Source organism: Cygnus atratus, chromosome 16 (assembly GCF_013377495.2).
Source record: "Cygnus atratus isolate AKBS03 ecotype Queensland, Australia chromosome 16, CAtr_DNAZoo_HiC_assembly, whole genome shotgun sequence".
NCBI classification, from domain to species: domain Eukaryota; kingdom Metazoa; phylum Chordata; class Aves; order Anseriformes; family Anatidae; genus Cygnus; species Cygnus atratus.
In genome coordinates this window covers 10,122,203-10,149,330 of record NC_066377.1, presented here as the reverse complement: position 1 = coordinate 10,149,330, position 27,128 = coordinate 10,122,203, and the positions used below count along the sequence as shown (strand labels likewise).

The following is a 27,128-nucleotide window of genomic DNA, read 5'->3' as shown; positions in this document are numbered from 1 at the left end:
ACCTGCACGGAGCAACTTACCCTGCTTGCCCTTCTCAGTCCAGCCTGGGCTCGCCACAGCACGACACAGCCCATCAATGCAGAGAGCCCAAGCCCTGGGAGGCTGACAGGGAGATCTCCTGCTCCTCCTGGGAAACAAAGCCAAAATCACAGGGGCAAAGCTGGGGAGGGAGAGGCTCGGGCTTTGCTCTTCTTCCCTCAGTCTATAGAGCAAACAGGACAAAGTGACGTGCTAACAAATGTGCTTTATTGTACATTTTCCATGATCATAACGGATTTTATTAAGCTGAAGGTTTTCGTTGAACATTAAGGATTGTTTTTTTCTGAACTTGATTGATCAAAGTTCCATGTTCGGCTGGTTTTGGAGGTTTCAGTTCAACCTCAAGTCCCTGCCTAAGTGTGACCCTAAGGTTATACCCACAGCAGCAGCAAGCACTGGCCCCAAGGGCTGCATCACCCTGCCAGCTCCAGCCTGGCCCTGGGCTTTGTCAGCAGCACAAGGGCAGGAGGGATGGGCTGGATCCTCACCCCATGCCACAAGCTGTTACACCAGCCGTGCCACCAGCCATGCCACCAGCTGTGCCACCAGCCCACACCATCAGAGAAAGGACCCAGCGGAGCCCAATCCAGAGTCCAGTCTTAAACCAAGAATCAGATTCTTTACCTTCCTGTCTATTTATTTCAATGACTGATCTTTAAAATTAAATATTTTAGATTCTTACAGAAAATTAAAAAAAAAAAAAAGGATAAAACGGTGATTAAAATCACAGTCAATTTGCAATGCTTTCATTGAAAGTACCCAAGCAATCAGAAATTAAAAGATGTTAAGAATCAAAGCCTACTTTTCAGAAACGTCAATAATATTCCAATGCAGCTTGCCCACTGACCTGTGACTCAGCAGGTCGCTCAAGAGTGGGTCAGTCTCACAAACCTAAGACTGGCCACATTCCCAAAGCTGAAACACCACCTATGTCCACACAGTTACATCAGAAACAAATTTGGCCCCAAACCTCCATCTGCACTCAGTGCAAAGAGCCAGGCAGCGACTGAAATCCGGGTTTTCAAAACATTGACCAGGTTTGGAAACAAACTGATGCCTTCCTGTTCCCAAAGCATGGGGCAACGCACCGAGTCCTACCGACACGTCTCCTGAATCATCCTTTCATGCACAAGCCTGAAGAAATAGTCTTCGTCCTTACATGAGAGAATTACTCATGAGATCGTGCCGAGCCCTCAGCCTCCGCGGTCCTGCCAGGAGCACCTGGCCCACGCTGCCTCCTCCCCAGCCAGGTTCTGATACACTCACTCACGTTGGGTTGCATGGAAATGATCCACTTGCCTCCACCCAGGGCTGCTCTCCAAAACGAGGAAGGGTATCAGAAGCTGGAGCAGCACAGCTCAATAGCTTTCACGGGGGGAGAGGCACCTACCCACAGATGCTCGACACTTACAAGGCTGTGCAGGTAACAACCACCTGCGAGGGACAGCTGAAATTCTCTGGAAGGATCTGATTGGTGCCTGTGGAATGGGGAAAAGGATCTTCAGAGAAAATCAAAATCGGATGTTGCGGCACCGACTGGTATTGCTAAAAATAAAATTTAACCCGAGAGTCCCACGCAGAGTGGGCAGCCATGGGGCCTTCTTCCTGTGCATGCGCTGACGATTCCAGTGCCCAAGTCCTAAGTGAGTGAGTCCTTCCCCTGGGGTGGCTTTGTTCATATTTTATTCAGTGCACTAAAAGTGACATTTTCTACAGCTGGCAAGAGCGATGTGGCATTTTCTGCATGGATGTTAGCCCATGCAGGGAAGGTCCCCAGCTGGAAGATGCTCTTGGCCCACGTGTTCATAGCCAAGCTAAGAAGCAGAACTCCCATAAGATTCATGAGCAACCCCGTTCTTGCCTACAAAAGAAACACAAACGCATCTGGTGAGTTTAGCATGGGCATCTACAGCATGTGAAGAATTAAGTTAATTGAATATAAATGTTATAAAAATGTAAGGTTTAATTGCCATTAATATTAACAACATTTTAAGTGGGCTTTCTTAAGCCATTCTGTGGATGCTTACCAAGCTTTGATCCATCAAAAGCAATAGCATTCATTTAGCCACAGGAATATAAGGTGGAACTGTGACTGAGCCTAATTTTGCTCATAAACTTTATTTCACTGAGCTGGGCAACTTTTCCTGAGCCCAGAAACCTCTGCAAGTTGAGCTGCTGACAGTGGCAGGAGCAGGAGCAGGGGCTGAGAGATGCTGAGCACAATTAAAATCAGTTTTGCCATCACTTGGAGCCATGGCTCCAAATCTCACAGGCCTAGACCTTAGGCTCCTTTTATATCCCTGTGCTTTCCAACACTGCAGTACAAGATTTCTGTCTTTTCACATGTTGTACTGGTAACACGCCTGAAAGTTACTTTCTTCAACATTTCACTCAGATTGATTGTTTTCAACATCTCGTATATCTAAAGCAGCTTACCATATCCTTGACCATCAAGTGTCCAGAAGAAAATGCAATTGAGTTAGGAGGCGTCGAGACTGGCAGCATGAATGCGTAGGAGCATCCTATAGTCCCTGGTATCATTAAATAGAGGGGATTTACTTTCAGACGAATGGCCTTGAAAAACAGAAAGGAACAGAAATTGTATCTCGGGGATTAGGAGCGAAAGGCGGATATAATTAAAGGATGCAAGTAGTTAGTGCACTGTACAGAGCCATATCCCCCACTCTGTGACAGACAATCATGCATCTCACCAACAACATTTGAAGGATTATTATCCGGCAGTGTTCCCGTTATGCCACAGGCCCTTGTTTTGTTGCTGCAAGGATTTCAAAGTGCCTAAAGCCCCCTCCAGGAGCAGGAGACCTGTACGGTGCCTGTCCCAGCCCAGCCACCACAAACCTGCCCTCTGAGCACTGAGCTGTCTTACCAGTTCAGCCAAGACAGGCAGGAAGATGATAATAGTGGCCGTGTTGCTGGCAAACTCTGTGAATAAGGCGATGACAATCGTGATGAGGATGACGGCCACAGGTGGGGGTACACCCTCCAAGGGGTGCAGGCGGCCTCCTATCCACACAGACAGACCGGACTCCTGCAGAAGGGAGAGCACACAAGCTGCAGAGTGGGGCTCCTTTCCTCAGATCCTTTCATAGATCTGCAAATTGTGTATGACCTTCACCACCCACGCAACTGCAGTGTCTTCAGGGGATCTAACAGCAAGCAGTTTGAAAGGAGTTGCAAGATTTGTCAACCCTTCCTGACTTATCTGCTGCACATTGTTGTCGGGGGAGCTGAGAAACATGCCTTCAGCTGAGAAACATCTTTTTGGCGTTGTGACACTGCAGATGCAAAATTTCCCAGAGCCAAACGAGAGCCCCAAATGGCACCATGACAAAATGCAGCTCTGCAGCCTCACCTCGCAGCCCTTCGCCATGGCAAAGCCTCCTCCGAGCAGCAGGATAATGTTCCAGGGCACGGTCTCCTGGGCCTTCCTCCACGTCAGCAAGGGCTGCATCTCCGTGTTCGGTGCTAGACGAAGAGAAAACCCCACATCACACACCCACCTGAACAGGAGCACGTCCGTCACCATCTGACATCGACATCATCAGCCTGACATCAGCAGCGAAGCTCACTAACCATGAGTTGCTGTTGATTAAAATATGCATATGGATTCTCTTAAGCTAGACAATTAAAAGACCATTTACCTTAATATCAGAAAACAAGATCTTAACAAAAAGGACGAGAAAGGAAATTCTAGCATTTAAGGTTTTCTTTGAGGCTTCCTTGGGGAACTTCTAACATCGGGTTAATTTCCTTTCTGTAACAGGCACAAACATTGTCCTCAACAGATGGGAGTCCATGGAAGGAGGAAATTTTCTACCATCTGAATCATGAAGATGTTCCTAATTTTCCACTCGCCATTCATCAACCCGGGAGTTTTATAGCAAAGAACTCCCGTCTCCCCTACAGCCCATCTCTTAGTACTTAATGAAGTGAGCTCTGCCATGTGGAAGGATGCGCTAATGGGGCTGTAATTTTCTGTTGAACAAGGGCACAGCTATTTTACCCAGAGGAGGCCTGATTAAACATCTTCCTGCAGTCTGGACAACACAATGAATGTCTGCGAGTGCCACAAGCTCATCTGCTATGGCAGGTCAACGCTGATCTTTAACACACACCAACACACATAGCAGCATGTCTGACAGCAACATGAGCAAGCGAGTCATTCCTGCAACAGGCAGCAGGGCAGTGACAGCTGAACCTCTGCTGGCACATCAGACAACAACCTCCGTGTGTCCTGGCTGTGTCCCCAAGCCAGCATGGCCCCGCAGGTGGCACAGTCCCAGGGTGGGATGTTACTGACCCCAGGCAAGGGCAGGGACCCTGCCCTGGGGGGTCTCCTACTCACCCTTAAAGTCAAACCACCACCTGAAGGAAGGCTTTTGGGAAGGGAAGAAGAAGAGAATGATCACGATGGTGATTCCTGTAACCGCATCTGAGATAAACCTGTCCAAAAGCAGCAGAAACACTGGTAAGAAGCACAAGCCTGCAGAATTGCAAAGTTTAAGGGAATGGGGATTTATGAAAGAAGATTACAGGTTTCCATCGGGTTTGAACAACTCTTGTTCACAGTTCTTTTCTTTTTAATTTCCTGTAAAGCTACATTTCTAAGACGGGCTGTGAAGAACCCCATGCAAAAACTGCCCCAAAGCCCTGCAAATATAAAAACAAGACTAAATTCCCCCCCGACAGCGATGCTCCAGCAGTTCTGCCCATGGAGCTGTGGTCAGTCCACAAGGGGCTGTGAGGACGGATATCCCAGCTCCTCGCAGGGAGCAGAGGCGCAGAGTCCAGGCCACACAATTTATAGGAGCTCTTTGCAAAATGCTCAGACTGTAAGCCGAAAGCCAGGCTCCACCCAATAAAGAGCTTAAATGTGTTTGATTGTAAGAAGCTATTAACTGATGAGGAAAAGTCCATAACTACTTTGTTCTATTAAGGAATCATTTGTTAAGCTTGGGTTTTATATATAAAAACAAACAAACAAACAAACAAAAAACTATGAAGATCTCTTCTGCTTAGAAATAACACCCCCCCTGAGATTTAGCAATCCCCAACTGCTCTATCCATTTGTCTTCACAAGGTATGGATGTCACAGGGGAGATGAACGTGTAAAACAGATACAATAGCATATAGAGTCAGTTCCTCACTCTCCAGACCTCCAGTGAAATCAGTGGATTGCATAAAGAATTCAATATAAATATGCAAATGTATGTATAGACAGCATATATTCCCCACACTCAAACCCCAGGGATGGCCTCAAACACACATATGGAAGAAGCTGCAGTGCCAGCTTCCCAGAGGGCTTCATGTACCTCCTTCGCAAGACAGAAACAATTAAGCTCACTCTGGAACTTGGGGCTCCATTTAATTTATTCCAGGAAACCTGAGTAACAGTGTTCAGCAATGCAACCAGAAACCCAGGAATCTCAGACTTGGAAATGCTGTTGAAAAATGTGGCAGTGGAATGAAAATAAAATCTTACCCTGGTGCAAACAAGCTCGCCCAGCCTGGAATGAATTTGGGGTCCCTTGAGAAAAGCATGATTGCAAACATGCAGAAGAAGAAGAAAATTGCCTGTTCTGCAAACCTAAAATGAAAGGAAATGTAGTTAAAATGTTGTGCTAATGGGGTGAGGCCAAGACAGGGCAAGTATCGAGCTCAGGCTGCAGCGGTTGGGTGACAAGCTAGGCGGCTTCTCTAAAAATAACTACAGGGGAATACTGGAATAGGTTGCAAATCTATTTACAGATGTTGGTACTTGCCAGCAGTGATCTCTTACTGGAAGATATCAAGGACAGGAAAGACGGGCATCAGGAATGCCCAGAGCAGATGTCACAACACGTCTGCAAAGTTGACCCTGTGGATGGGGCAGAGAGGAAGGACCAAGCAGCTTCCCAAGGCCATTCCTCTCATCACTGCCCTCTGGGATGCTCCTAAGGCATGGATTGGGCTGATACTGACCAGCTAGGGGTGGTTTCACTCCAGTTCAAGCCATGTAAAAGAACACCTAAGATTCAAATCATACATGAGACAGCAGGAATGACGTTCTCCAGGATCAAAACCTAAACAGCACTCTTTAGACACATTGACAAATAGCAGGGGGATCTTTAAATGGCAGTATCATACTCTAAGTATTAGGCTTGATTCTAGTGGGGTTAAGATTTAACCAAGGCAATGCCTTAAAACTCTGTTTAAAACCTCTCAGAGCACAAGGAAGGGCATGTAAACTGTTGGGAAGAAGCCACTTACGCTGATTTGAAGTTACGGGGCTGCTAATCAAATTGGTCAAGCATGGCTTAATGGGCTTTCTCACTCCTAGACCTCAAAGTGGGACTTTGATTCTTCAGAGACATTTTGCAGGCTGCTCGATAATGTACTGAACGGAACAACTAAACCAATTTCTTTCATTTACAGCACAGGCCCAACCAATTGTCTTTGAAGAACCACTCCATTTTCCACACAGCAGCAACAATTACAATGTCAATAGCACGACACAAACACTATTGAATTCTCCCAGCATCGCCGTGAGCATAAGAATATTATTTTACAGATGGAGAACCACAGACCTTTTGAGGTTAAGACCTACAGTTTCAAAAATCTTCACCAGCCCTGCTTGCCCAGAATATCGGTGGCTGGTTGGATATAACTATGCTTTGATTCTTGGAGATACTTAGCCTTTCCTGTTTCCCCCTTTCTGGGCATTTCTCATAAATCTAAAACTCTCATGTTTCTTTCTGGTGGTTCCTTTCTCCTATCTATGACCCCATCATTGCAACCTGCATGCTTCTTCCAGAAGACAAGACTTCTGAGAAACCACAATAAGAAGCTAAAAGTGTCATGTTCTTTCTTCATGTGACTTATAACGTTGAAGAAGTTATTCAGAAAAAATGACCTACTGCATGAAATGGATTTAAATTCTTTCCATAGGCTTTCTTTGAGCAGCTCTTAAGATTTCTTAAAGTATATCCACAACCTATATGATTTATATCTATTGTGTGATTCATCGGCCTCCTCAGCAAATGCTTCCTGCCTTGCAGAACAGCTACAAACAGGAATGCACAAATCTCCAAAATTCAGCCTGTATCGGTTAGTTACATAAAGCAAACAGGATTGCTTTGGTTCCTGGAGCAGAAAAACTACAAACAGTAATTAAACAGCCCAGCATGAATCCACTCTATAATATGAACTTTGTTCTTGATAAGATTTGAGTACAAGCTGCTATTTGCTGTTATTCCTGTTAGTGAAAATGAAGAGGAGAGAGCACGCAAAAAAGCAAACTTCACCAGGTCACGAATAGAGTAGAAATGTGTATTTCATTTTCTGCTAAAAAAAAACAAAGCAAAACAAAACAAAACAAACAAACAAACAAAAACTTTCCCTCAGTTCACCCCTCTTAAGACAGGACATTTCCAACCCACTTGATTTCTTTTTCATTTCAGTCCTGAATCGATGACTCACTTTGTTGGGCCCAGTTTCTGATAGTCCTCCTTTATCACTTCTCTGGCACGGGCTTCTGCGTCCACTCTTATATTTGATTTTTTTGTTCTCCAGCCCCTGCCAAGAGACACAGTCACATCGTCAAATGTGCCCAGCACCACTGGCACCATCATGAAGGCGGCATTTACTACTGCAGCACGTGCACACTCGGTGAACTCCTTCAGTGCCTGCTCTGCAAGCTTCAAAGAGAAACTTCCTCCCAGAGGAACTCCCCGCGGCTGCACATCTCTCCGTTTGGATTATCTTCAGCTCACCGAGAGTGGGAACAGCCTGGCAAACAGAGCCCCACGCCTCGCAGGGTGCAGCTGGACGTGGATATTTCCTCCCACTTGTGACAAGACACAAGCGTGCTGGTGGCCACGTCCATGTGCACAGAGAGGGGCATGTGTGCAGCCAGCTGCCCCGATGACACCGATAGCGAGCTTGGCTTGTATTTTGAGGGCATGCTTTCTGATATATTAGGAGCCTGGCTCTGAATAGCAGTGGAAAAGCCCTGGTGTCACCTACAGAGCCTAGCCCCTGGCGCCAGAAGCATGCAGCTCAGCAGCATGCAGAAATGTGGGTCTGCAGCGAGAGGGGCAGACAGCTCCTGGCCAGGGCACGGGCATGAAAACGCAGCAAAGCAAAGCACCTTAAGTACACTGACTGTTCAGCAGGACTGAGGAAGAAAGTCTGCTTTCATACAAAAGAAACCCCACAGAGGGTAGGAAGTTTTGTCTCATTTATATTCTGCACTGTTTCCCCCAGCACGGGCTGTGATCGCCAAAAGAAAATCCCAGCATTGCAGGATTTCATCATCTCTAGCAGATAGCTACCCGGGCAGAACACCAGGCAGCGGGTGACATGGAAAATGAACCTGGCCCTTCACTCCTCATGTCACTTGCAATTTCCTGGGCAATCTCAGGATGCTGCTGAGGCTCAACAAAAATGTGGGGAATTTCTCCACAGCCAGGAATGTTAATGTGCTCCCGGCTAAGCCTCTTAGCCCGGTGCACTGACTGCACACACTGTTTGATCCTTTGGAGCATGTGCATACAAACGATATATTCATGTCTTGCACTTCACCTCCCATCGTGTCCCATGCCTGAACTAGCCCTGCCTGTGACCTTGGTGAAACTACAAAACCCAAGTGTCCACACCAGCTGCATCCACCAGGCCCTGCAGTGGCTGAGCTTGCTTCATCGTGTCATCATTTCAATGGGAAATCATGGCCAGGTCTTCTGTACAGAAGAATTGTTGATCATCAGGAATTTCTGAACCTCAAACAGATGTACCTGGTTTTTTGAGTCTAGGAGGGTGCTACGAACGGCAGCTTCATCTTCACAATCAACCAACACCTCAGCCTTTTAATGTCTTTTGGATTTAAGCAAAGCCAGCCTGCTAGTGGAGTGGCGTCCGTCTGTCTGTACTTTTCTGCCCATACAGAAAGCCCAGCCACTACTCCCGAGCTGTTGCAATCCCAGCAGCCGAACGCCAGCAGGCCGGCGGCTGTACTTGTGCGGCCTCGCAGTGTCCCTCCCGAGGCACTTTGCCACTTGGGAATTCTGCTCCGTGCTGGCCACAGCTATCCCAATAAAGCCGGGCTCCATGCGGACAGAGAGGAGCCAAACAAAACAAAAAGCATCACGTTCTCCAAGCAGAAGAGACGTTTCACATTTTGCCTGGGGGTTTGGTCAGCAGAACTACCTCCTGTCCCTCACCTGCTCAGTTGTGCCAGGGCCATGCCCCAGCCCTTAGCACAGGATGCATGAATCCGGGCTCATGAGAGCCCTGGGCACACAGCCGCAGAGCGGCTGAGAGCCAGCGGAGCATCCCCCGGCCATGCGTGAAGCCCCCCCAGCAATTTAAGGAGCGGCGTTTGTCATTTTCTAGCTTGAAACTTTCCCATTGATTTTTTTTCCTGCCTCTGAGACAATGTAAATATTTGGACACCTGTTCTCTTTTTTTTTTTTCCCTTGCTATTTGTGTTTGTAACTCAGAATAACAATTAAAGACTTTTCTATCTATTAGAAGTTCTGTATGGTCCCTGGTGGAAGCAGGACTATGAGTTTGTTACTATCACGTATGAGAGTGTACAGAGGGAAAAAGGGCTCCAAAATAATCTGTGCGGCACCACTGCAAGTGTTTTAAGCTGTGTACACTCAGGGTTGCATGCATGCAGCAAAGGTTTACCAGTAAAACACGTTACTCTCAGTTATAGATTAACGCGTTGTTGTAAAACGAAGCCTTGTTATGAAGTAATCTGTTCCAAACCCAAGTTCCAGCCAGGAACAAATCCTGGCTCTTACGTTCCAGGAGATTTCTGTTACTAATTCCAAGGCAACCGAGATTTCACGCTGGTCTTCAAAGTCCAATCCTGCTTTCCCTTCTGCCAAAGCAGTTCTGCCACTGACTTCCCCCAGCCCAAGTCAGGCAGTGAAACAACCTCAAATAATTGCATTTCACTGAATGCACATGTAACACATATTCTCTACATGTATTTCAGCTGGGTATGAGATTTCTGTAAAACTTCCCTGTTCCATCTCAGCAAACGTCTACTGCATGCATCCAAATGCTTGAAACTGCCTGCAACCTGAGATGGAAGAGTGGGGACTTTTTAGGAAGCATTCAGCCCTAACCCTAATGGGAGCCTATTTTAACAGCAAGCACCTGCCTGAACACCAGATCTCTAGGGGCTGATTCTGAGCAGGGTGACTTTGCATCACACAGCGATTTCAGCGTTACGTGGCAATGCCCATCCACATGGAATCTGCCTGGTCTGACTCTGGTGGGCTTATTCCAGTCTTCACCCACATCTGCAGCACAAAACTTTGCATGCAGTCACATTTGCAAAAGGGGTTTTGGTGAGAGCTGTGAAAACACTACTGTTTCATTTGTTGTTCAGAGATTTTTGCTTCTTCAGTGTTTGCTGAGCGGTTGCACAGCCGTTTCCTCCTTTAACCCCTTCCCATCCCACACCACTCCAGCCCCTTTCTGGACAGACCACAGCCACCGTCAGGGCTGCATCCAACCCTTCCCCTCAGCAGTCAGCTAGCAGCAATGAGCAGGGTGAGAGCAGAAAGCAGATGCTCTCGGTAGGAAAGATAAAAGACTGTCTTGTGACAGCAGTGCTCAGAAAATGTTTACAGATCTGGGAGCATTTTGCTGAAGACAACACACATACAGCTTCTTAAAAAGAGAGGAATTGTTACAGCATGAGCACCCTGAAGTTAGTGTTGAAACCCTCCACTGTCAAGCAGATGATTCTGGGTGATATCGTTAGACTTAGTATGAGAATCATAATGAATATGTATTTCACAATGCTGGCGTAACCAGAGAAGTGTATATGTGCAGGGAATATAAACATACCTCAGGTTGATTCCTCCATACAGGATGGAGATCCATAGCCATCCCACGAGAAGAAAAATCAGCATTAAAGGAAATGCAAACATAAACCAAGAACCAAAGTTCACCACATCACATTCTGGAAAATAACTAAGCAAATGGGGAAAAAATCAAGTTAATGCAAGAAGGGAAAACCACCCTTCAATTTAAGGGCAAACATCTGAAACCAGCAGCAAAATACCCCACAAACTCGCCAGTTGTGCATTTAAGAACATTCCCCCGTGTGCACAGCACCTGTCTGGGCTCTAGATGATCTGGGGAGCACTGGAACAACCCCTGGGCTACACAGCCAGGCACAGCTCACCTAGCCCAGCTGTGCAGGGGGAGACTTGAAAATCTCTCTCAGGATGGCTGATACTCTTCTACGACAATAATCTTCAACACCCAGGATTAAATCCTGGTGCGAAAAGCTGCTGGAGGGTCTGAACCTGAACTTCATAGGGATGTTGCACAAGCCTGGGAGAGCCTTAACATACTGCTTGTGGAGGACAGAGTTAAGAAGTACCTGGAGGCACTTAGGATGGCACAGCTCTATGCTCCTAGGAACACAGGAGGCATTTTTTATGCCTAGGACAACAGGCCAGAAGCAGTGGGTTCCTTATTTTTCCTTTCTACCATACAGCAGCAGATATAATTGCTCACAAAACACTACTCAGCCCTTTTCATGACAACCCTTACGAGCCTAATTTTAAGCAGGTGGTCAAGTCCCATTAAACTCAGTGGGGTTAAGAGCAGCAGTGAGGTGACCCACACAGGCACTAGGAACCTGCTCAGCACTGCTCAGGCTGGTGCAACCATTCTGCCTTCATCCACTCACAAAGTTTCCCAAAACATTTTGAAAGGGCATGAATTTTCCAAGCTAGCTCTCGGCACAGAAGGGAATTTCCCACAGGGACGGAGAGTACTTCTTGGCTGTGCAAGATTTACCCTGGCAGACAGGTAGGGCTCTCCAGGATGGCCTCCCATACCTCTTCAGCTGTCCCAAAAGGATGAGGTTTGGTGCGGTTCCCGTCAGTGTCGCCGTGCCCCCGATGCTGGCCGCGTATGGGATTGAGATGAGGAAGCCTTTCCATATGTTCGTTTTGTACTCTTCCTCCTTCTTTAAGTCTGAGAGCGCATCACTGGCAACCTCCTTCTCCTCCGTCAGATCTTTGCTTTAAAACAGTCCAAAAGAGAATCCAGTGAAAGCCCTGGTTTAAACACAGCGCAGCCAATTCAGAGCCTGACAAGACGGCAAACTCCCAGTTTTTAGAAAGCCAAGCTCACGCTGCCCTCTGGGACACCTGGGCAGCTCCGTGTGGCAGGAGGGGGCTCGGAGAAGCACCAGGCAGGACCTGCAGGCGTGCAGAGCACCCTCAGCGCCCGAACGCTGCACGTGCCTTGGCCAGCCCCTCAGCCACTTGAAAAACTCAGCATAAAGTGCTCAAAGGAACAAAAAAGGAAAATTTTGATAGCACCGAGGGGAAAGAAACTCCTATTCCTGAAGAGCTGTTTCATTCCCATCGTTGTTATCAAAGCAGGACCATCAGCACTGTGTAAATCCTAGTGGTTTTACACCACTGGCTTCACACTTTTGATGCTCCTGGGAGAGCCAAAGAACCATTTCCCAGTGGGAGACACCTCTGGTACCGCTCCAGGGTGACTGGAAAATCCCTGCAATGATGCGGATGTGTGGAAGGATGCTGGACACAGAGAGGAGGGGTTCTGTGGCCAGTCTTTAGCAACTGGGAGCTGTGGTGCAATCAAAACATTTCAGTGATTGAATTTCAAATTCCTACATCTGGGTCTAGCTCAGGGGATAATGCTCTGTCTCAACTCTCTAATACAAACTTAATAGTTAACTTACTCCTCAGTACTTGCCAGAAACTGCATCTCAGTTGGTACAGTGTAAAGTTTATTCTGCTGTAAAGATGCTGAAAAAGAAAGATTAGGACTTTAAAACAGTTCAAAGCATCTAGAAAATCCTCCTTGAACCAAACAGTGGAAGGGAGCAAACAGCCCTTTACCGAGGAGGGAGCACACAAACGAAGGGGGAGCTCACGCCTTGGTGACGGGGTCAGGAGCACCTGGAGGGGATGAACGAGCCTGGCTGCTGCTGTCACCGCTCTGGGCCTGCCGCAGCACCCCGCTTCTCCTCCAGCACCCAGAGGTGCTCCCTCCTGGTGCTATTTCTGCCACTGTTCAGGCCCTCGGGTATTCCAGCATGGGTGTGGGCTCCTGGGTGCCATGTACCAGGTGTGGGCTTGGGGTAGGTTTTTTTTTGGGGGGAGGGGGAGTTAACCATAGCTCATTCTTAGGAAGAATTGGGCCTGGTGTATCCTCAGGGCACATTCCCCGAGGCTGAGCAGGAGCCCTCAGAGCCTCAGAGCTCCCTCTTCCCTCTGGGAAGTCTGCGAAGTCACCATGCAGCTGTTTTTCCCTCTATAAAGGAGAGAGTGGGACATATTTGAGGATTAGGCTTTGTACCAGGCCCTCTGACGCCCACCCCAAGAACAGGGACTCTTCCCAAGCCCACCACCCCCTCCACAACTGGCCAGGCAGCTCCTCCCACACCCTGACCTCAACACAAGTTTGGTGCTGCCACAGGAGAAATTGGTGGCACACGCAGTTCTCAGGGACCCTCCTGTACATCTCACGGGCTTTGCCCCAGTGTCCTTATCACCAGCCACAGGGAAGACAGCCACGACTCAGCTGCACTTGGGGAAAGGGTAAATTTTGACCAGAAGGACCCACGTGCTCTTCAGCAGTAAACTGGGAGGTGTACATCACACTGCCACACACATATGGGTGTGTGCCCCAGGGAGAACTCAGAAAGCAAAATTGTAAGATAGACCAGAAATGCAATACAATCACTTTTTTTTTTTTTAACCTTATCTCTTCTTAAGGCTCGTAGCAGTTGTAGTTCTGGCTTGACCGCCTGAGGTTGGGAGCAGGGATGTGCTACTAAACCCTATTTTCCATATCCCCTGTAGGACAGGAACATTCAGGAGTTTCATCCACTTTCAGTCCAGGTCACCACAGCCTCTGTACCTGTACTTGGGCTCTGCCCATTTTTGGTGCATCCCTGCACCCCCCCCCGGCCAGCTGACTGCTGTCACCCACCACAGCCACCCCAGCAGTCCCCAAACTTCCCTGTGCCCCTCCTCAGGCTGAAACCCAACCCTCTTCTGCCTGTCTGTGCCCCTGACACTGAAAGCAGTGCACAAAGAGGAGCCACTGGTCAAAGTCTCCGGACTTGTACATGTGAGCGCCGAGGACAGCCCCCTCATTCCGGCTCAGTGAGCCCGGCCGTTTTGCACTGTCATGTTTTACACATGGCTAATTTACCGAATTGGAGTTAATTGGCTTGGATGCACACATGCTGAGCTTTCATTCCAAGGGTGCTGCATTAGAGGGTTGTAATTAGAAGAATATTAACCTGTGGCTGACTGTTGATCCTCCATCGGGTTTAGCCCAAGGCCTCTTACCACTGATGTCCCATTCAAGCCAAGGACACATATTTCATTCCACTTTTTAACATTTTTCCAGTTTTCCCCTGTTAAGCCCAAACTCCCTTCCCATCTGGCGAGGATCACCTGTGAGTTACCTCTCCAGGAAGGTCTGCAAAAGGCAACCATGAGAAGGAAAGGCAGACTTTCTGCAGAGCAATCATTTCCTATGAAACTCGTAAAAAGGGGCTGAAAATTTGTACAGGTCCATAAGTCAGAAGAGGCAAAACCACTGGGCTGGGATCTGGCCTTGCACGGAGCAGCATGAGGCATATTCAGTGGCCATTTCGCCCAAATAGCTTGTATACTTTGGAGGCAGAAAAGGCTTGTCCTAGAGCAGTTTGGCTTTAGTGATATTTCTATTGCTCCTAAAAAAATAAAAGACCCCCTCAAAATATTTCCACCCACTGGAAACAAAACAAAACAAAACAAAAGAAGCCTGCTTGGTGGTGATCAGTTCATAACCCCACCTTCACCTTGAACAACCAGAAACAGCTGAAATTTCAAATGCCAAAGTTCATCTGAATTCTCGTATCAATAGCTAGTAATGTAAAAATGAGGAAAAGATCTACTCCAAAGTTTTGCTATCACCAACTCAAGCATGCAAATCTACTCATCTACAAAAATTTGTCCACATGGTTGAGCGTGGACATAGCTGATTGCAACCTGGAGGGTCTCAGCAGCAGAGAAATGTGACCCATTGATCAGAGACAGCACTGTATGTGTGTATGTGTATACTTCCCCTGTATTCATTACAAGTCTCTACCTCAAAAGAAAAATACATCATCACGCAATCACATGATATTTGCAAAGCATCATTTTATTCATTCTTCTACTTGCATCCCTCTCCCTTTGCTGGCTTCTCTCAGCACCCTAAGCATTTTGAGCCAGGGACAGTAACTCTGTGCTTGCCAGTGTCTAGGAAAAAGGGGGTCTTGGTTTTATATGTTCCTAAACTACTCTCACAACTACACACTCAAATCATGTCAGAGAATGGGGTCAAGAAGGTTAAAAGGAGGCTCACAGAACACAGTGCTTCCATAGAATAAGAAAACATAGCAAGAAGGTCAGTGGGGTTGATTTTGCTATACATGCATGGTCAAAAATTCATAAAGCAAATGTGATAAAGCAGCCTGGAGTGCAAACATCTCATGATTGCTAGACATTAATGATGAATGATTAGTTTGATCTTTAGTATTAGAGTACACATGTTTCAGTCTTCTTCTGGGGACTCATTATCCTGCTTTAGGACTCAGGGGGGAACCAAAAAGCCATTTTTTTAAAATTGCAGAGACAGAAGAACATCTAATTAGTGTGAAAAAGAGAAGCCGTGACTACTGATCGTACTATCAGCAATAACTGCAAAGGGGACTTCACTGATTCATTTCCATTTTGCTGTTTTTCATCCCTGCCTGCCAGAATCCCAAACTCCCGGGAGGTGGCTGGAGAAAGGCTTGCTCTGACCTTGTATCCCTGACCACGCCTGTCCAGCACCTGCTCACTCTCAACACCGAGTGACACCGAGCTGGACCATGGGACATCACAAAGCACTTTACAAATACATGTTCAGCCTGCCATCCCTGCCTTTCATCCTCCCCTTCTCTCCCAGCTCAGGCTCCAGTTTCACAAGGGAGGAAATAGGAAAACAGAAGAAATGACCTGTGCACAGGGCAGCTGTGCGTGCTGCCATGGAGGGGCTGCGACCCGCACCCGTCCCTGCAGCAAGGCACCATTACGCAGCACTTGGCTGTAGGGGTATCTACAGCACCCCCCAGCTCTGGCCACCCTACAGCGAGGCACCTTAGAAACCCCATCATCACCACATCCCAGTGGGCACGCAGAGCTGGACTTGTGCCAGTGACAGGTCTGGGGAGCAGTGGGGATCATCATTTCTTGTTTTTTCCACACATTTCCAACTCGTAAGTATTGCCTCTGGCACGGCATACAGAAGGAGCAGGATAAGAGGAAGCTTTATGTCAATACCCTTCCACCACATTAATGAAATAAGTATTAAAATGGGACCAGCAGTGGGGCATATTTGATGGCAGCAGGGCAAACCTCAGCTGGCTTATACTACTGCCCTGTCTCAATTACCTTGGATTTCTTCATGTTCCCTGTTCATATTCTTAGAGTTGTCTTTCTCCCCAAAGAGGCTTTTCAAAATTGCATTTGCGATTGGAAGCATCATAGCAGTGGAGGCAGTGTTACTTAACCACATGGACAGGAAGGATGTTGTCAACATCATCCCTAAAATTAACCTGGAAGAGAGAAGAAAGAAAAAGTTGAATGTCTTGAGTTTGGCAAGTGATAACATATTCTAGCTACAGGCAGAAAAGCTCATGTGCAGGGATATCATAAAATTAATAGGAAAAAGCAGCATGTGCCCAAGCCACCTGCAGCTCGTGTCCCCCCATGGACACCCCCTGCCCCAGCAGTCACCTGGCTGGCTGCACTCCCACCAGCATCAGGACCCGGAGGGCGATCCTGCGGTGCAAATTCCACTCCTCAATGGCTGAAGCCATGATTAAACCACTGAGAAAGAGGAAATTGGTGTCTAAAAAATACTGCGGGCAGACTTTGTTAGACGGGAGGATGCCCAGGAAGGGGAAGAGGACGATGGGCAGCAGGGCCGTCACAGCCAGGGGCAGCGCCTCCGTGCACCAGTACAGGGCCATCAGTAGGATCACGTAGAGGCATCGTCCTTCCTGCAAGAGAAACAGAGAGGAAAAGAAAGATGTGGTGTTAGAGAATTCTTCTCAACTGGAGACACTGAGACAAGCAATACGCACCAGTTATTCCTTCAAGGATACTATATTTCCCCCACATCGTTCCCATTAAGGGCAACATCTTCCTCGCTAGATTGTGTAAGGGGTTACACATTCTCTGAAAGCATGGCAAAACCCAAATCCTCCTCTATTTCCTGAGCTTCCTATGTGCTGCAGGGTGGAAGCACAGAGGCACCATCCAAGGAAGTCTGGAGAGAAGGAGCTGCTTCTCCATGTTGACTTGGGGTGCTAATGCTCAGCATGCACTGCTGCTAGGGCAAGAGCTGCTAATGTCCTTAGGTGTCCCCATACCTGACAGCTGCTACACTCAATATGTTTGTGCTTTCACTCCAATTTCCATGGATCGGGCTTTGCATGGCTATGAGAAAACAGCTTTCAGAGATGGATGCATCAAGTCCCCCTATTTATAATAGGAGGCACACAGAAAAGCTTCTTTGACTGGATCAGGGTCTCCTGAGAGATCCGTTAGAAATCCTTCCAAGGCAACCCATCCCAGTCCCTCAGGAAATCAATAAATCAAGCTCTCTGGTGCCATGCCACATCCTGAGCGTGGAGAGCTCGCCCCAGCCCTGTGCCTCCCGTGCCAAGGCTGGCGGACACTGAGCGCTCCTGATTCATTCATCCCCCCGGAGGCACGACCGGAGCAGAGCCACTTCTCCCGACATCCACAGCTTAAACCAGGAGCTATGGAAAGGAGTCAAGACAAGGAAAGGAGTCAGGACAATGGCCCCAGCCCGAGGAGCAGAGCCCGGTGCAGCACCTGGGGGGCAGATGGAGCCCAGTGCAAGGCGAGAAGCCAGAGCCACTAGGCCGCGGCGGGGCTGAAGGGGGTTATTGTCAGCGGCCGCAAGGCAGGGTGCCCACAGCGCTATAAATGACTGCCCAGAGCTGTTTGGAAGCCACAGAGCTATTTATTTCCCCACTCTCTTCCAGCTTGTCGAACAGGTTGAATTGTTTCTCAAAGGCACCTCTGTGCCTCCTCCGCCCAGACCTTCCTCCCCTGCCCAGCGGGCTGAGGTTCTGCCGGGGGAGGCCAGTGCGGCTCCCGGGCTCCGTGCGAGGACTTCTGGGGAGAGCAGGGCCCAACTGAAGCTGCTGAGAGCACAGCAAGGCACAAGCAGGTAGGGCTGAGCCAAAAGGCATCAGGCCACCTGCAAAACGCTCCCTTCAGGCCGCTGGCACATGCTGAGACACAACTGGGATTTGTCATCGAACACGTCCGAAAATTGGCAAGTGACAGAAGTTGTCGTTCACCTCTAGCCTTCCAACTTTGTGTCTGACAAGTAATTTAGGTTGTAAAACTCAGGTGCCTCCGTGCATGTGGAAAAGACAATACCAAAGAACCAAGAACAATTTGCTTCAATTATTGAATAGCTATCAAATATGTTAATCACAGGAGAGCTCCTGCATCACATCAGGTTCCTAAGCCCTGCATTCAAAGACTGCTTATAGTCCCAATTTTAGATCACGGTGCACTGACATACTAGGTACTGTGAAGTAAAACCTTTCTGTTCCCAGAGCTCAGATCTGGCACCCGGCGGTTCCCGTGAGCTCCTGATGGCTTTACTTCCCCTGAACTTTGTTGTGCAACCCGAACAACAAAGCCAATACCACTAATTTTTGCATAAGTAAAAATCCACATTTAAAATGTTTGCACACTAGATGAGTGATTTCATTCCCATGGCAACTAATAATTCCTCTTTGCTCTGGCTCTTTCTATATACCAAAGAAATAGTTTTACTCTCATTAAGTCATTTTCCATTCAGCCTCTAAAGGCCATAAAAATTATTTTTTTTCTCCCAATGGCAAAATGTTCTTCAGTTTTCTGCAAGGAAAATTGCACCAGTGAACTTCAAAACAAACAGTTTGCCTCTTACAGGGGTAGAGCAACTGCAAATATTTAACAACACCTTGATATAAGAGCAGATCAGTAAAGATTTCAATTGACTTCATTAAACAGATGAATTATGATTTAGAAAGGTAATTATGAACTAAGGGATATTTATTTTCTAGTGTATGGAAAATGTTCTGGGAAACATTGCAATGAAATACAGCATGAATCTAAAAACTAATCTTCACTGTAAGATGAAAAGCCAAGGGGTAAAACTGAAACAGGGCAGAAAACTGCTGTATGGAGGGTTTTACTGAAATTATGAAACCTATCAACAACACCAACCTATCATCAGCGAACCTCTTTAAATAGAAAGCTGCAGTAATGTTTGTCCATCCTATTCTACCCCAAAAGAAGACAAACCGCACCTATATTAAACAAGTTTTCATTTAAAATAGGGCAATCATCGAAAAAGAAAGGAACGAGACCACTTCAGAGTAACTCAGCTTTGGAGTAAGTGCTCCACAGAATAAAAATGTAAAGCCATTCATAAAATTGAACCAAACCCTTCATAAAATTGAAAGTTTTTTTTTTTTTTTTTTTCCTGAAAATACCTTGCAAATGTTAATTACTGCCCCAGTACCCTGCAAGTTGCATTAGTATACCGCCAGCAAATGCTAATTGATGTTGGAAGAATGGTCTTCCATGGGGATGGTCACAGCTGCCCCCAGGAGCGGTCCCACCTTCACCTCCTAACCCTCATCGTTCGACTGCTCTGCTGTGTCACTCCTTTCTACTCCTCTCACCTCCAGGCAGCTTTGTTTTGTGTTTTGCTTGTTTGTTTGTTTGTTTGTTTCAAAATAATTCTATCAAAGTTCAGGGGGAAAAATGGTAGCAAATACAAACTTTTAAATGGGTCTTGTGATCGGGTTAATTTTATAACCATTTAATGATTTCCAAGAAAGTGCTCCATGGCTCTGGACTAGAGCAGCTCTCCTTGCTGTTGCACAAGACCCTCGGGAGCGACCTCTGCCCCTCCAGACACAGATGCTGTCTTTGCTGCACTGAAGGCACCGGGGATTTTCCACGTTGGGGACCTGCTGAGCTCTGGCAAGGGCAATCTCCCACAGGCAGACAGGCTCCCAGAGGGGATACGGGGAGGTAAGGTGCCCTGGGGAAAGGAGGTGTTGGCAGGCAATGTGGGTCAGATGAGGAGAACCAGCTTGCCCAGGCATAGCACCAAGGTGTGGGCATGCAAGAGCCATCAGTCCCCACCACCAAGCTGAAGGGGACACGAGGAGCTTCTGCCAGACCTTGCTCCCCAGCAGGCCCAGTAAGCTCCCAGACAGCCCAGCGCTTACAGAACCCCACCACATGGGCCCAGCGCTTGAAGAAGCCCTACCCTAAGGCCCAGCCAAGCTTTGGTTTTGCTCCACCAGCTTCTGCATGTGCATCCTCACAGCCACATCGCCTCTCATGTACTCTCCTCAGCACCCGTCCTATGACCAGGCAAATGAGGGGCCTACAGGTCCCTCCAGAACCCAATACCAACAGATATTTTGGCCAAAACCAGAGCTTTTCAAGCCCTTTCATCTCACTATCATCACAAAGAAATATCCTATCTATGATACTCGGAACTATGCAGTGCAAAAAAGTACCGGTAGCTTTTAGCATCTTGCTCACAAATTGCCCCCAGTTTGCAGCCCTGACGGTGTTACTGGCCACCTCGGCTGCAGCCTGTTCTCCAAGGGGATGGGTATTTGAATCTGATTTCTCCTAACACAGCTCCTGCAAACATTATGTAATCTGGACATGAAACAAGCCCTGTTTACCAGCATTCCTGCCAGCAGAGCTGTTTGGCTCTGGGTATTTGCAGAGTGGCTAGAAAGGGGCTATTAGCACAGGGGCATAAGCTCTTATAGCTAAGTGAATGCTTGTGAAGATATTTTGCTCTGGAGTTACACCAAAAAGACATAAAGCTTATGAAGCACTTAAACTTTTTGAAGTGTTTTGTCACTGGCAGAAAAATAGAATCTGTTCTCTGCTTCACAAATGAGACAGCTGGAGGTCAAAGTGGGCAAATTGGCTGTGATTACGGGAACTCATGGTGAAAACAGGCATCTTCCTTGCCTCAGAGGTCTGAGCCTCACACTTCCCCTTGGAGGCAGCAATAGATCCTACAACTTCAAACACTGATGGATGTCAAAGCTAAAAGAGCACCATATGACAACTTGACACTGTGTAAGGTTAACCGGGCTCCCCACTTGAAGTAATCTCCATTTCAGCGTCATTTTATAGATCTGCCACATTTTGGTAGAAAAAAAGAAACCTTTTCTGTGATGGTGAAACTACCACAAGTTTAGTGAGCTGTTCAACCCCAATTAACCTCACTGTTAAAATTCTGTTGTGGTAACCTGAACATCATTCTCTGCATCTGGTTTGATGCTCTACCTTTATCCCTCAGCCTGGGCCACCCTTCTCCAAACTCTGCTCACAATGGATGTGCTCTCATACCTCTGTTTTTTTTGTTTGTTTGGTTGGTTTTTTTTTTTTTTTTTTTTTTTTAAGAACTTGGCCAAGCTGCTGAAGTCTTTCACCATGTGGCGTGTTCTCCTGTCCTTTGCTCACTCTGAAACTTCTTCAGTTTGTCAAGGTTGCTTTGGAACTGTGGAAGCAGTCTGGGAGGGCATTCTGGAAAAAGCCATAACCTCAGCAGATAGCAGCCTGGTAGATTCTCACTGCCCTTGCTTAACTTCCATGTGTCTGTGTACAAACACCACATTAATCCTCTCCTCTTGGCTGTGGGTACCCAGTCTTGCAGTCATGTTCAACTAATTATGTGGTGTCATCTCAAGCAAGTATTTTCATTTCCCTTTAGTCACTGTCATGATAAAAAATATTTAATATGTTATAGTATTGTATTACAAGTCCAGAACAGAAATACTGCATTGAATACAGCTTTTTTTCTGTGTTATCTATCTGGCAATAGAGTATCCTGATTCAGATTCCTTTTGTGTCACACACTTGAAATACTGCTCAACATCTGCAACGCCCTGCCCAGAGATTTCTTCATCAATTCTTTCACATCCCTTTTCATGTTGTCTATGTTTCTTAGCTTCCAATTAATATTAATTCTTGTCAACTGTCCTTTTTCCACCACGAGCATTGCTGCTTTCACGTCCTCTGTGCCAGCTTGCTCTGAGCCAGGCTTGCCTTATCTCCATGCTGGTAAATGGTAGTCACCCAGCTGCCAGTTATCCCTCCTCTTTCCTCATTGAAGTTCTTCCTCTCACCTCTTTTAACTGATCATTACGTTCGTGAATTTGGCCTTTCTAAATCACCAAGTGCATATATAACACAAAGACAGATTTTGTGCATGAAACGTAAGAAGGCTGCAGTCACTATTTCACCTGCCAGAATGCTCTCCTAAGTGCTGCCCCTGCCCACCCGTGCTCCCACAGTGCAGCACGCAGCAGGCATCGCTCCAGCCCGGGGCCCAGCTCCTTGCACCTCCCCACACACCATGCCCCGCCACATCGCCTCCTTTAGCATCACCCATTCCCCCCCAGCGCCTTCCTTTGGAGATGGCCTCTGTTCCTTGCTTTTGAGTGCAAGCAAAACCATTTTTCTTCTGGAAGTTCCTAAAGTCTCCTTGTTCTCATCAGGAAGACTCATTACATCCAAGTCAATGTTAAATGGCTCTATGTCCACTGAGGAAGTCAAGCCTGTTTTCTGAAGGCACTGGGACCCATTCGCCTGCTCAGAACTCCTTTTAGCAGATTTGGCTGCCTCAGCTGTTACCAAGCCAAGAGGCTGTAGACATTGAGTTCATTAGGAGCTGTTGGAACAAGCTCTTTGCACAGCTCATTAAAAGTGCCCCCCATGCCCCTTCCAGCAGAACAGTTCCTCCAGCCCCTCCTGCCCTGCCGAGCTTTTTGCAATCATTCACAGCTCCGCAAGCCGGGGGGTCGCCGGCACTTCCGCTCATAGGACAAAAATTTCAGCCATTTCAGCAGCCACCAGAGCGGGAGGTGACACGGACCCTTGTGCAGAGAGCCTGGTGCTGGGAAGCTACCCGGAGCCTTTCCTTGTGCTGTGCTATGTGACGGGCACAACCCATTTCTCACTGCTCCAGCCACGCTTTGCGGAGCGCACCCGGAGGGCTGGGCAAACCTGCTGGCAAAGCAGAAATTTCATTTCTCTATTCACGAGAAAGGAGACTGCTGACAAAAGCACTGAGGCAAGTCTCCTTCTACAAGACTGCAGCCTACAAAGGGCATCAAATACCAACAAGGGATATTAATATAATGTCAGCACCAGCCCTGACGATCCACCTCTGAAAGGACACGCAGGGCAATTTGGAGATCAACCACTGTAGGGCGACAGCTGACGAGGGCTTTAGGAGTAGCGTGTAGGTGCGGATGCTGGAGTTCAGCAGCCGTAAGTAAGGCCAGACCTGATGTATGGTTTTTCCTCAAAGGATTTTGCCTCTGGGGAGAGGTCACCAAGGAGCAGGTTTCACTGGAAAGCCCATTGCACACAGGCCATCGGGTTTTGCCAGAAGCACATTTGAGAAACAACATCCTACTTGTGGTTCTCCATTATACAAACTGTAGGTCATGATTTCTTGGTCTCCAGAGACAAATGAGATGCTGCCCATAAAGCCAAACCTCAGGTGGCTTTTTAAGGCTCTGATCCCTTGTGCTACTGAGCATCTCAGTGGGGAGAAGGCAAATTCTGGCTTGATGTGAGATTTTAGCACTCGCAGAGCAGGAAAGTACTGCAGAGATGCCTCTAGGACACCTTCTCTCATGAGGGAAGCCTCCTCCTGAGACTTGCAGGGGCTGAGCCTCACTGCTTCTCATCTCTGGGGTTTCTCTGACACCCTGCTGGATAGCACAGTGACTGTCCCAGCAGGACATGGGGTTCTCCAGCCCGTCCAACACTCCCATGCTCCAGCTGTGCCAGAACTCAGCATAAAGCTTGCTACAACAGCTCTGCCTCCCCCAGGGGCTTCTCCTGCCCCAGCCTGCTCTCTGTGGGTGCCCTGTCCAGGACAGCCTCCCAGTACCACCACCAGCAGACCTTAACTTGAATTCCTTCTGGTATGGAGCTTTCTGAGTGCCCAAGGCAGCTCCTGTGATGTGGCTGCCCAGGACAGCCGAGGCTGGACTCCAGTCCCATGTCGGGACAAACCGTGACCCGTGCGGTGCAGCTGGGGGCACACATCTCCCATTGCACAGCAGGATAGCTTCCAAACCCCAGCAACACCCAACTCCCCACTCGCTGAGCCCTCACCTGCTCCTGCTCCCCACTCCCCGTGTTGTCATGCTGCTGTTAGAAACGTAAACCCTTCCCTTTGCTTCCCACCGCCCCTGCAGCTTGGCTGGAGCACAGCTCCGGATGGCTGAGCTTAATCCCATGTTGGTGCAACAGCAAGCTTCCTCTCTTGCTGAACAAAACGAGGGGAGACTTCGTGCTGAAACAGCAGGTGAGTCACTGCCCCCTGAACAAGACCCAGTGCAGCGGTCTGGTTACTCACAGCTGCAGGCTGAACGTGGGGACAACTTGGGGAGGACACAGCAGGACTGGCCCTAAACATCCCACTGCTTGAGCAGCCATGCTAGCACCAGTGTCAGTGTTTTGACAGCAGCGATGCAGGGACTGGACAGACTCACGGCTAACTGTGACACACTCGGCGCTCACGGGCACGCGAGCACAGATTGCTATCATCAGTGGGCATTCAGTGAGGCCATGTCCTCTCCTTCCCTACCCTGCTGCTCCTTCAGCTTTGTAGCTGGAAGCAGTTGCACTTTTCCATCTCCAGTCTTCCCTTAACACAGCCGATCAGCCTGGGCTGTGCGAGCACTTCTTTCTCCACAGGTCACAGGGAAGAGAGTGCCCCCAGCGCTGCACAGCCGGAGTCGGGGCAGGCAGTCCTGTTACACCAGCAGAGGGGTTTTTCTTCCTTCCTTTCCCAAACACCCCAACCCCTACAGTCGCTCTATCAGTATACACTTCCAGCAGTGAAATGGGCATCAGAGGCAGGGCTTTCCCTCAGCACAGTGCCGGGTTCATCTGTGATTTACTCCCATGATTAACTACTGCCTGGCTCAGACATGAACTTGTGCGCTGTGCACAGCTCACATCTCCTTGCCCTATAACCACAGCTCCAGAGTTTACAAGTACTAGAGTCAAACAGGGAAACATTAAATATCATTGAAGCCACTTGTTCAGCTGCAATAAATGAATGTACAAACAAATATGAGCTATTTATGACTCTGAAAGGGGATGAAATACCTGTTATGCAATGTGCTTTTTGCTCTGAGGCAAACATTCAATATATTCCTATTAAGAACTCAGCCAAATAATGCAAATTAGAAAGAAAAAAAAATGAGATTACATCCAAAGAAGGGTTTTCTCTTTTAATATATTGTGTTATTAATAAAGCAATGGTCATACTATTATTTTTTTTTAATTAAGGAGATTTATTTTGCTATCTTGAATATAAAGGTTTCACCAACAAGCACTACACCGGCAGAAGTAAATGCCACCTCCGTGTCCTTACTGCATCTGAATCACTCTGTAATCACTACGTACTGAACATCGCTTATTTTCTGATATAAGCAAAGTCATTCTCAAACGGATCTGAGTCAGAATACACGGGTGAAATCCTGAGCCTACTGAAGTCAGTGGCACAAAATTTCCCAGTGACTTCAGAGCCCCGTGGACGTCCACCCAAGGATGCTTCTGGCGCACGAGAGCTGTGTGTACGGGACAGCTGCAAAATCCTTCCCTCTCCAGTTTTGCCACAGACGCTACTTGACGTGCAGCCTATCTCACACACCAAAGCCCAAAGCTTACCAAACTGATTTACTCCACATCTACAGAACACCACAAACATCTCACTCACAAAGTTTTTTCGGACACAGCCTCTCCCCAGGAGCCTCCCGGAGCAGTGCAGGAGGCACCTGCAGCCCCGCTGCCCTTCCCAGTGCCCCGGCACGACCCCGCTTCCCACCCTGCTTGCCCGGTCCCTCCTGCGGCGCAGGGGACAGGGTGGCAGGGCCAGGTGGAACCGCTGTCCCTGCACCTGGGGGCTCGCCCCCAGCCCAGCTCTGCATGCAGCTCGCTGCGGGACGCTGGCTGCGGCCCTGCGCTGTGCCTCAGTTTCCCCAGCGCTACTTTCAGAGCCACTGATAAAAACCAGCACAAGGCAGCTAGGCATCGGCAAAAACTTCCAGTTAGCGCCACTCGGTTTGAGAACCATGGGCTGCTCGCAACGTCCCAGTGCCTACACAAGCAACATAAACACAGTTCACTTGATCTACCTCCTCTTTCCACTAAAAGATTACAACAACCCCAAGATGTCCCCTCCGCTTGCACCCTGAGGAGCTCTGGTGGGCTGCAGGCTGTGGTGTCCCCTCCTCCATGGACAGACCCTACAGGGGGACTCTGGTTAGGGTCAGGGGCTGCAGCAGGAGGACAGCGAGCTGTAAGCTGGGCCCCTGCGTGTCCCCAGGGCTGAGCTCCACACTTCATGACCCCAGCCCCTAACTCCGCTCCATACACCTGCTCCGCACCCCAAGTCAGCGCACCCCATTTGTGCTCCAGGTCTGCGATTTTGGTGCCCCCCAAACTGCAGCCCCAACTCGCAGCCCCCCACGGCGCCGTCCCCTGCTCGGTGCCCCCGAGGGGCCATCCCCTGCTCGGTGCCCTCACCCCACACCCCCAAGCGGGCACCCCCGATGTGGTGGCACCCCCCGGCAGGCGAGCCCTATCCCCACCCCGTGCCCACCCCCTGCGCCCCAAAACCGGTGCCCCCACCCCCTGCCCCCCCCGGGCGGTCCCTCGGGCACCCTCCGGCGGTGCCGGGTACCTTGGGGGGCAGGCTGAGCAACACGGGCACCAGAGCCAGGGGGGCGCATAGCAGCACCAGCACCCTCCGCACGCTCCACGCCTTCTTCACCAGCGCCACCAGCGCCGCCATCCCGCGCCCCGCGCCCCGCGCCCCGCTCCGCCGCTTTATCCCGGCCCGGAGGGGAGGGAGGAGGAGGAGGGGGGGGGGGGGATGAAGGCGGC

At 48.6% G+C, this 27,128-nt stretch overlaps 1 protein-coding gene across 1 annotated transcript; it reads right to left on the bottom strand.

Moving 5' to 3' along the window:
- Positions 1 to 704: 704 nt before the first annotated feature.
- Positions 705 to 27,036, bottom strand: SLC13A3 (solute carrier family 13 member 3). Its single transcript, XM_035548200.1, has 13 exons — positions 26,926 to 27,036; positions 16,869 to 17,134; positions 16,524 to 16,687; positions 12,788 to 12,854; positions 11,910 to 12,095; positions 10,906 to 11,031; positions 7,519 to 7,614; positions 5,543 to 5,647; positions 4,406 to 4,503; positions 3,413 to 3,525; positions 2,927 to 3,088; positions 2,476 to 2,613; positions 705 to 1,900 (listed from the first exon to the last, which is right to left on the bottom strand). Exons 1-13 carry the CDS (start codon positions 27,034 to 27,036, stop codon positions 1,715 to 1,717), a joined length of 1,818 nt encoding a protein of 605 aa, XP_035404093.1. The 3' UTR covers positions 705 to 1,714.
- Positions 27,037 to 27,128: the final 92 nt, after the last annotated feature.

Coding starts and splice junctions, on each gene's coding strand:
- SLC13A3 (XM_035548200.1), bottom strand. CDS start 27,036: ATGGCGGCGCTGGTGGCGCTGGTGAAGAAGGCGTGGAGCGTGCGGAGG. Junction 12,855..16,523: donor GGAACATGAAGAAATCCAAG/GTAATTGAGACA, acceptor TTTCTTTTTCAG/CATCTTTACAGCAGAATAAA. Junction 7,615..10,905: donor TATGGAGGAATCAACCTGAG/GTATGTTTATAT, acceptor GTCTCTTGGCAG/GGGCTGGAGAACAAAAAAAT.